Source organism: Neolamprologus brichardi, chromosome 3 (assembly GCF_056152115.1).
Source record: "Neolamprologus brichardi isolate AB-2024 chromosome 3, ASM5615211v1, whole genome shotgun sequence".
In the NCBI taxonomy this organism is placed as follows: Eukaryota; Metazoa; Chordata; class Actinopteri; order Cichliformes; family Cichlidae; genus Neolamprologus; species Neolamprologus brichardi.
The window spans coordinates 31,853,556-31,864,745 of NC_142106.1; the positions used below are offsets into that span (position 1 = coordinate 31,853,556).

General features: G+C 43.1%; 1 protein-coding gene across 1 annotated transcript in view; it reads right to left on the minus strand.

The window, feature by feature from the left end:
* Positions 1-2,201, minus strand: part of tesk1b (testis associated actin remodelling kinase 1b) — a 30,074-nt gene extending 27,873 nt beyond the window's left edge. The window contains exons 1-2 of the mRNA XM_087836545.1: positions 1,910-2,201; positions 453-1,027 (exon numbers count right to left, since the gene is read on the minus strand). Coding sequence (XP_087692671.1) covers positions 453-641 — 189 coding nt within the window. The 5' untranslated portion in view covers positions 642-1,027; positions 1,910-2,201. The remainder of the gene's footprint in view (positions 1-452; positions 1,028-1,909) is intronic.
* Positions 2,202-11,190: the final 8,989 nt, after the last annotated feature.

Sequence of the window (11,190 nt, forward strand, 5' to 3'; positions counted from 1 at the left end):
GGCCACTGGTGCAAGCAGAGTCAGGAGTAGAGTCACCTTACAGGTGTACATGATCTACCTGCACTGACCATATCCCCTTACACACGGGGTTGGGAGGCAAAAACAAAACACTGCGTCCATCTTTCACCAACTAATAGGTCACTGCAAACAGGTGTGGACACCATGATGCCATCCATCAAAAAAAAAAAAAAAAAGAAAGAAAAATGCATCATCAGCTTCCTCAGCAGTTATTCAGCACCATCAAGAGACTTGACAGGAAGTCAACAACTCATTCTGGGGCGTCAGGAAGTACATCTATTTGCAGTCTTAAAATACTGAAAGTTTAGAGGCTCGACTCAGACTGCAGGATGTGCATGTTAAACTTAGAGCTTGTCACAAACGAGACTCAAAATCAGCTCGTGGAAGTTAAGTGAAAACTTGTCCCGTCCCCCGTTTAGACCCCGTTTTCTCACCTTGAACACCTCAGAGAAGAACCCTGCGCCGATCTTCTCGCGGCTGAAGTCATCCAGGCGGGCCAGGGTAGACACGGCGCTGCGCAGGGCCCGGTATGAGGACGGTCTAATCCGGTTGGTTCCATGAACGTGGTGCATGGGCGGCTCAGCCTCTCCCTCCTGCTCATGCACGATCCTTTCCGTCTCCATCTCCGTCTCGGACGGCCCGGGAGGAGGAGGCGGACTTGGGACGTGTGCGTAGTTTAAAATCCAGCCCGACTACTGTTTACATTTCCCATGTCCGCTACAAGGCCACAGCGCACGGCTCTCAGGAGAGCAGGAACGATAAACCAAATGTTGCAGCTGCGGTCTGAAACCAGTCAAGCCCAGTCCCTCAGAGATTCTTGCACACGTCCGGAACGAGCTCGTCTCAGTGCGTCCTCAAGCAGCTACACAGCTGCAGGGGTGCATCCTGCAGAGTCGGTGCGCAGTTTGGGGGTGAAGTCCCTCATGCCGTGCTCTCTCTCTAAACTGCGCAGGCTGCTGCTGCTGCTGCTGAGCGGCGTCTCTCTCAATTTCCTCCAAGTCTGCTCCTCCTGCAGCAAAGGAAAAAAAAAAAAGAAAAAGAAAGGAGGACGGGGCTCCACTTTCTACTTCCACCAATTGAATCCCAGGCTTCCAGTGCGCGCAGACCTGCCTCACTGGAGCTCCAGCCTATTGAAACTGAAGAGGGAGAGCGGAGAGGGGGCGTGCACAGGGGCGTTAATTCAATAAATCATAAAGTGTGCGCGTCTGATGCGATCAGTCTGTAAATAAAACTCCTGCTGCTTGTGCTGAGGGGGACAATACTTTAATTACAGCTGTGACGAATCATCGTATATGTCACAAAAATAAAACAAGACGATTTTGGAAAAGCGTGGCTGGGTTTAACTGCGACTCTTACATTACCCATTGAAATACTATGTGCAGACGTGAAGTCTGCAGAATGAATTTCCACGATGGAGTCTAAATATCTTTTCTTTTTCTCATTCCTGACGTAGTCTGTCATGTCCTGCTCTCTGATAACATCGCAGAACGCAGACATATCAGCTTTGGCTGCCGCGGCTTGCACTTTGCACACACACAGTCGCTTTTTACAGCTGATCCAATCATTCAGCCGGCATTTACAGCTCTAATGGTCCCACGGTCACGCCGAAAGGGTAGGAGGGTGGGGGGGGGGTCTTTTCTCAGCAATCCCCAGACAGCGCGCGTGTGCCTCCGGTGCTGATGCTCCGCAAAAACCCGGAGCTTTGCCCACTGCGGATTCTAAATTATGGATGCTAAAAGTGAGCTGAGTTTGACACGAGCGCACGTACGCACGCACACATGGTCATCAGACTCATGGTTCAAACAGAAATACGCTGACGCATAAAAAGAAGCTGCACCGAAACAGAGCGGAGACGTGCTTCACCGCAAAGGAGGAGGAGGGTCTGACTTACCTGGCCTTCTCTGAAAAACACATGCGCCGGACGGCCCGGTGTCCTCTGCCGAGCTCCGAGCCAGCACCACCAGCGGCGTCCGGTTACCGAGAGCTTTAGTTTACCAATTAATCCTCCTGGAGCCGCGGGTACGGGCTCGGTGCTGGTTTCGTTTCACGTCACCGCCGCTGATCTGTGCCTCCCTCGTTGCGGTGTTGGCTGCTAGAAGGGAGAGGAGCGGTGACTTTTGCCGTGCTTTATTGGAGGCTGCTGAGCGGGGCGGGCACACACGTGATCACCGCAAAAATGCACCTGTGGGGGCGCCTGAAGTGCCCCAGGTCGTGCTGCTGCGTGCATGCGCTTAGTGTCTGGAGAAGATAAGGAGTCCGTTTGTGCGGAAACCCTGAGCTGTATATTAGACACGATCTTTATTGTGATTCCTCTCTAACAGATCAGCAAGACATTTCAGTGGCAATAAACACGAGCTGCCTCATCCAAAGTCTGGATGCTTTTCACTGACTGGGGCTGTTTGTAATTACCCAGGAGACCCCTGCGGCAGAGAAACATGGCTGCTGGGCCCCGATAACCATCCACTGCCTCCCATTACTGCACACGTGTCAGCCTTATAATATACCAGAGACCAAACAATAATATCGCGCAAACCTAGCTCGATTGTTATTTTTTGTGGATTACATTTCCGGCTATTGAAGCCAGAAATTAGCACCTGACCGAATACCAGGATTCCCAAGTTATCTTGAAACGAATCTGATGGGCTAAAGATTAAAGAGGCGATTAAAGAGGCATATAAATGGAAGAAAAACATTTTTCTAGTGTGATGTCTTGTGAGGAACTTCTCACAAATAAACGCTACCAGGCTAAATGGATATTTATTACACTATTACCTATTACACTCTGCAAACCTGCCGAGTGGGCAATTTTCATACATGTATATATGTATGTATAAATAATGCAGGGGTGTAAAACATTAGGTTCTGGGGCTACAGTTGGCCCAGCAAAGACTCCAATCAGGTCCACTAAAAGGCTGGAAAATGTGATTGGCTTTTATTTTTGGACTTTTAACTGTATTTTCATCAGTTTTAAGCCTTTTCTGCTGATTGCTCCCACATAGCTTTTCATGCTGAACCAAAAAGGAATTGAGTAACAGATAAACATGAAGAAAAAATTCTGTGAATCAACATAACATGTATGTCTTATAAATACAAGACAGGGTGCATAATGAGCTAGGAGGATTTTCTCTGAAACTTTCTATAATTTTACACATCTTTACATAGAAATCTTGAGACGTGCTGTTGAAATTACAGTTTTTTCTCTTATGTTAACACATTTATGGTTTAATGTGTCCTAAAACATTTTTACACTGGTTTAAATACTCAGGGTAGCGTCATAATGAGGCTCACGTGCATAGAAAAAAAGCCCTTTAATGGCTCGTTGAATGTTCTGTGCGTTTATGCAGCTGCAAACATGTTTTTCACCTACAGAGGTTAATTCATATCAGCACAGAATATTAAATACAATAAAACAAACAACTTTAGTCAAACTGAGTACAAACCAAATCAACCCCAGTGATGTAAAGTAAAACAAATAGCTAAATAAATAAATGTCCCTGTTTTGAGATGAGATTCAGTCATGAAAGGATATTGATGTTCATTACAGGCAACTGTGAATCCTGCCTGGGGGCACCTGATGGTTCTGGATGCCAGAGAGGCATTAAAAAAAAAAGCCCATCATATGGCGTGGAGCCATCTCACACCTCACAGCCACATACTTCGGGTGGTGACACATCGTTATCACATACAGCTGGAGGCGAGTGGCTCTCTTCCTTATTAGCTCTATCCTGAAACCAGGGGAAATAAAAAATAAAACACTGAAGTCACATTATAATAAAACATGTCATTTATTATTCAGTGCTGCTGATCACTTATTCATCACAACAACTGTTGATTTGCTGTGAGTCCAGGCTCGGCTTCACTGAGCATGCTGTGGGGATTATGTGTAAGCATTCATGCATGTGTGTGTGTGTGAGAGAGAGAGATGGGGGATTATTCTGACCCCCGCTGACCTCCCTGAGTTGTACTAGACTTGAGCCTTCCCCAGTGACGTGAACGACTGATGTGTCCCATTTTAACCTCTGATTAGTTTTTGCTGTCCTGACACGGACTTAAACTTCATGTGAGAAGAGCAAACAACAAGCAAATCATGCTGCTTTCAAGGCTGAGCAGTTCTCCACCAAAATAAAACTATCACTTTCTATGCAATCGGATGTTTTTTTTCTGGGATTAAAATGCAAACTTTCCATTTGCATGTTTTGACAAGCCCAGAATGAGAAGGGCTGCTTCAGGCACGGCACCTGGCACAAAGAAGAAGAAGAAGGCATGCTTGGAGGAAGACTACAGAGGAGCTTAATGGATATAGAGAAAGAGGGCATGCAGAGGGTTGGTGTGACAGAGACACACCCTAATCTGCTATCTGTAGGTTCTGTGGTGAACCTATAGATAGCAGCCCAAAGAGGAAGAAGAATAAGGAGAAGAAGATGGCGACTTTTAGGGCCACTGAGGTTCACATTTTTGTTTTTTGGTGAAATGTTTCAGCAGCTATGGTGCAGACTGCACTGTAATTTGGTGCAGAGCAAACAGTGAGGTATCCTCCGGGTCTAAAATGTGAAGTAAACGCAGGGGTTTCTGTTTGTTGCAATGGCCAGCAGGGGGCAACACATCTGGTTGGAGGGATGTATGAGAAGATGACCCCCTTGCTCTATTGCTCTGTGACATCAGTAAACACTTTAATGATGGATTTATGTCTCAGTTATAAGTCTAATTTAAAGAAGCACAGTCCATAAAAAGCTACTTTCATCTACTTCCTTATTCACAAGGAATGACCACAGCAGGTAGTGCCAGAGATGTTTTACTTGTTCATGTAAACCACATGTACATTACAGCCTATAGATATCTGCTGTATGTGAATGCTAGATAAAAACGCACTTGGTACTGGTACTGGTACTCCTCATACCAGCAAAAGTGCTGGTATGAGGAGTAAGTATATAAATGCATAAAGCACTAAAAAGCAAAACCAGTCTTTCCATCGTGTTTGATTTCAATACACCAGGAGGCTAACTGCAAAAATGCTAAGCTTACAGCTTTACTACAGGACTTCACTAACCAGTGAGTGATATCACAGTGGCTATACTCTGTGTGCCTGATGAAATGGATTGATAACGTCTGCAGATCTGCTCTAAGTTTACCAGACCTCTGGAGCCTGTTAATCATCTTTGAGCTAGCATGACATTTAAATAATCAGTGATCTGTGGACTGTGTCCTTCCTGATAAATGGATAGGCGACTGCTGTCAATAACCTCGATCAAAGAACCAAATCAGTATGTAAATGTCTGAGGCACAGTCTACAGACCACAGTTATCTGAGCCACTAGATCTTACTAGGTCGTTATATAAATGTTATATGTAGCGTTAGGCTGAAAAATCATTCTCACTCAATTTTTCCTGCAGTCACCTGAGGGGTCAAAAATGTTATTTTAATGAGGCTGGTTCATGTGGTTTTTCATTCTGCTCCCCCACTGAAGAGTTTTAACAACACTTGGTAGGAGGCGAATCAATAGCACAGTCAACACCTGAGCTTCCAGTTCCCTTCAGGGGACAAATCAATCCACAGAGAGCACAACTAACTAATTCAGATACACAGGCTTTTCATTAGCTTCACCAACTGAATAACATCCCCACAGCATAAAGAAACTTGGCTTGCTATTCATTTATTTATTTGTTTATTTTAGCCATTTATGCTTTAACTGAAGAAAAAAACCTGTATGGACCACCTGTTTTACTTTGTGTCAAGGCCCCTCAAAAAACACAGTGTAAATAAAAGATCAAACACACACCTCTCCTTCATCTGAAATTCCAATTTCCACCTGATATAAGTGATGTGAACCTGCTGGGTCTCCCCTCCAACCGTTCTTGTGGTGGCCTCTCGTTAAAACTCGTCCGGGGGTGCTAATGACCACACTATCCCCTGCCCCGGTCTTACAGGCAGCCAGGCAGGGGGCCCTGGGGCTTTATAATTGCTTTTTGGAGCACACCAGCTGTTTCATGTGCTTGCATGCTGGTCCCCAAAGGAGGACCAGTGAGGTGAGAGGGGGTTAGGGGGTAAGGTAGGGGCTGCCACATGGGACCTTCCCCCTCGGCCCATTCCACTTCAGCTCCCCCCATCCCTCCTCCTACTGTGGAAGAAAAGTGGAAGCTAGATAGGAGAACAGAGATGATGCAGCTGGTGAGGGGAGCTGCATTAAGAAACACCGCATGGCACATGCATGTAAAAATATACAGTAAATAATACACTCTTCTATTTACTATCTACTCCAAAAATTAACATCAGTTGCGTTTTTCTCTATATTAATTCCTTATGAATGCAGGACCTGTAGAAAAATACCATGGCTTAATAAACAAAGGCAGGTTACATATTGTGAATTCACTTTAAAATAGTACCTCGTTCTGTATTGTCACACAACACAGTCAGGAAAAGGTTACTTTGAAAGTTTCCGTTTCAAATCATGTGCAACCACCACGTCTTCACTGATTCTTTTATTTACAGAATGTTTTAAAGGTGATATAGATTCTCTGTTGGGTGAATATGTTTTATATGTGCAGGATGTTCATCTGTACCTTTGTAAAAGCCCTGAATGAAGCGTAAACTGTGCATTGCATTGTCACTGGAATGTGCATTTATGAACATGTTGATGCAGAAAATGTGGAAATGTTGTTGTGCTTGATTCTAATCTGCTGCTGGAATTGAATTGCAGTGTGTGTGTGTGTGTGTGTGGGGGGGGGGGGGGGGGGGGAATGTCCTTTCCTTTTTCTTTTTTTGTTTGTGTTTTTTTCCTGTGTCAACCACTTTGACTTGTCCATTTTCCCACACTGCATTTTATTGCAATTGAAAATAATTTTTGTATCTTTATTTTTTCCCTAATATTGGTGATTCTTTATCTTTATTCTTTATCTCCAGAAGATTTTCCGACCCTGCGCAGAGGAATGTGGGGGAACCTTTTAAATACTTGTCATTTTAATAATGAAAATTGTCCATTAGAGGCATAACAGTTGCAGACACTCTGCTCTGGCACCCCGAGGGACAGCCAGATCAGCTTGCATTGGTCTCCAGGGCTGAGTGGAGGTGCTGGAAAGTGGATGAGAGCAAAGTGCTCCTTTCAAAACAAACTGTAAAGTAAATTACTGTCCGGTGAAGGATGACTGGATTTGACGTCTGTGATCTCATTAGAAAAATTAAACGTCTGGGCGATGCTTTGTCTGATTTATCCGGAAGCAGAGGCTTTAACATTATCAGCTGGCGTCTGTCGGTTGGATGCTGTAATAGGTGGCGCTGCTTGAGTTGTTTCCATTGTGTGTAAACTGTGAGAGTCACAGTAATGAGCCGCAGCTAGAGTGCATTTGGTGGATATCTCATGTCGGCAGACACAGGAAAGAAGATGGAAAAGCACCCAAAGGCTTCCTTGTGTTGTTCACTGACCCCATATCATTTTACCCCGAAGGCGTGCATTAACAAAGCCTTTAAGGTTTTTCCTAAAACACGGCAGACCGCAAGCTACACTCCCTGCAACCGGAAAATTATACACACTTTAAATGCAGCTATAATTGCTTTGCGGGCCACATTTTTCCTGCAGCTTTACACAGAGACATTAGCGCCGTCAGTTGTGTGTTTCCCCTGGTTTTCCCTTCTTGTCTCTACATGCCCAGCAGTTGTGTCTGGGCCTCAGGTGTCACCTTACAGGTGATCAGGTTGTCTGTTTTTCTCCACTCGGTTGGTATTGTGATACGTTTATGTTTTGTTTTTTTTAGACTGGGTGTACCCGTCAAGGAACATTTATGCCTTTATTCTGTGACCGTCACGTCATCCTGCCGAAAGAAAGTATTGCTTATTCGCTGAAGGTGACACACTGGGTCTCAGCTATAATGTGGGTTAACTGGCTGTAGGTCAAAGTCTGCACGCAAAAAAGCTCCAGAGTTTTAAAGCACGCAAATCATGCAAACAGAAGTTATAGTGAACTCAGCTCCTTACAAATGACCATGGAGGTCTGTCCTGATGGAAGAGGATCAATAAATAGCTCAGCAGGGTGGTGCACCTATTGTGTGGACATGATTGATTACATACTCCTTTTATGCACAGGGTCAAACCCCAATATGATGTTTTTCACCGTAATGATACCTGCACACACCTCACACTGCAGATGCACAAATCAGGCTTTTAATTCACATAAAAAACACACAAACTAACATAAAGATTTGGTGCTGTTATGGTTTATCTTTAAATAGAAATATGATGTATGTTGCAAAGGTGATCTATTCAGTGCTAGGATCACCGTGAATTAAAATATTTAAAAAATGTAATCAAATATGTGCATGTTAACCTGTGACAGGCTGGCAATCTATCCAGGGTGTACCCTGCTTCGCCCTGTGACAGCTGGGACAGACTCCAGCCTCCCACGACCCTAAACGGATAAGCAGATGGATGCATGGCTGTGCATTTAGGGGGGTTTGTTGTTCATTCCACATATGTCAGTAATGTCAAATTGCAAAAAAAATGTAAAAAAAATCTTAAATAAAAAGGTTATCAATATGGACGCATCAGTAAAAGTACAAACTGGTTCTTATGCATTAATGTGGCATTTGTGTGCCAAATCACAATGACAGTCGCATCAAGGAGCTTTATATTGTAAGGTAGGCCCTACAATAATACTGAGAAAACCCCAACAATCAGACAACCCCCTTTGAGGATGCACTTGGCAACAGCGGGAAAGAAAAACTCCTTTTTAATAAGAAGAAACCTCCAGCAGAACCAGGCTCAGGAAGAAGATTATATTGCCACTGGTTGGGGGTGAGGTGAGGGAGACAGGACAAAAGAGACAGAGAGGTGTGTAAAAAAGTGAGTGACTAGGAAGTGCATCATGGAAAGCCTCCACGAGTTACCTGATATAACCCTAACTATATGCTTTATCAAAAACTAACGTTTTAAGCCTAATTATTCAAGACCTTGTCTGTGAGGAGCAGGATATTAATTTTAATTCTGGATTTAACAGGGAGCCGGTGAAGGGAAGCCAATACAGGAGAAATATGCTCTCTCTTTTTAGTCCCTGTCAGGCGTGGCCCTGCTAAATCTCTAAACATATGAATTTGTTCAATAAATCTACCAGATTTTTAGAAATATTTTCAGCCTGCATGTATGAAACATAATCAGAGTGGTTTGCCTGAAGTAATGTAGAAGGAGGCGGTGGAGTCAGATTACAGACATTTGAAATGAAGCATATCATCATTAATTTTATCCTTTCTTTTGATTATTTTGAATGCAAAACAGTGAAATGAAGCAAAATAAAAGACGTCTGTGTGGAGCTGAATCCAAACAAAGCTTCACACGAGGCTCTTCAACAGTTTCGGTGGTGCAGTGAGACACAAACTCAAACAGACTCTGTGGATTCTCCACTAACCCACTGACCTGCATTGCAGAAGGATTTTTTTTTCTTGCTGGTATGTGCTCTGCATGTTCAATTGCTAAGCCAAGAGGTTTCGTTATGTTTAACAATGCTGCCCTCTGCTGCTGACTGATGGTTGCTTAACTTCATGGGGTTTTTTTGTTGTTGTTTCTGGGGTGGTGGGGGAACCTTAAAATTTGTTGTAATGTGGGGAAAAGAATCATAACTCACAATAATTTCCATTGAGAGCTCCAGTAGATTTTCTCAGTGTACAGGCTGTGATCAGCTGACCTGCTGCACTTTGTGGATTTACACAAGTTAATTCAACCAGATGTCAGCAGATGTTTCAGGAGTTGTCCTGGCTGATTTCCATCCTCTACACTTCACCCTCCTCTACACTGATGCTATACGGTTTAATTCTTTTTTTCTAGAAGGTATAAAGTTGATATGAAAGTGGAATTTGGTGAATGAATCTCAGCATCATCGGCTAAAATTCATATGGAGCTCTGCTACACTTGATGTAACCTAACTCTGACCATGAAACCACAGCCACTGTGTACCAGTCACACACTGTTCTTTACTTTAAATTCTTCACTGTGCAGCAAACTAACCTGTTTATCCTGCACTAACCTGCAGATGGTTTTCATGCAGCCTTTAAATAACACCTTGGTTTGTTCTGCAGCATTTTTCACAATATGAGAAAACATAATGTCGCCTGAACAGACCCAATATCTGATTTAAAACATGAAGACTTACATGTAAGTTTTAAATGAGCACTCCTTACTTTTAAATCTAACCTCTCGTTGTCCTCTCCTGTCCTGCCCTGTCTTTCTTATCTTTCTCCATCTCCGAGTGAAGTTGGCTCTCTTGCTTTTCTCTCCCTGTTAAATACAGCAACCGGACCTTTAGTTAGCAACACACTGTGAGACAAACTGCGCACAAACTGTTTATGTGTTTGCTGATGTTTGCTGAACTGATAGAAACGCTGCATTTGAAATTACCTGCTACTTAAAAACAACGTCACTCCCTTAATGCTGGTTTGGTTTCTGTAGGGCTAACTAAATGCTGAAATACTACAAAAAATATCCCACTGTCTCACTTTTAATCTCTGACTTTGGCACACGTAATATGCACAAATACATGAAATAACATATCATTACATACAAACACACTGTTATCAAAGTTGCCCTCAAAAGTAGCCCTTATCGCCAAACATTGTCGTGAGCCAACAAAAACAAAAACTGGATTCCTGAGCATGCAAAATTTAAAATAACTTCATAAACCTGCCTCTACGTCTTTTAGATTTACAGTTTATGTCATTCTAAATATGATTACAAGGACAAACAGAAAAGGATGCCCCACCTTCAAATCATACTGGATACTAACTCAAACATCTTATTGGCCTGAAATTTGATACCTTTCCAGTACTGATACTAAATACTAATGGAGAACAGTTCAAGATACAGTGTACTTGGTATACTGTATCTTCATCTTGTTAAGTATAGATATCATACTGTATCTATACTTTATCAGAAACTTTGTTCACAAAATCCAAGTTATTTTCTTATAACTCATATAAACAAGTGATACTGGGCAGCAAACATCGAATGGAAGGCTATCTATGTTTTGCAGGCACTAGTTTAACAGCCACAACCAAGTAATTTACGCAACCACATTTACATTACACTCCTAGTTAAACGTTACCTTTAATTACCCTGAATGGTGGCATAGGTTACTGACAGGTAAACCACAATATATTGTTTTATGTTCCGGTAATAATTTTCAAAATAAAACGTCTC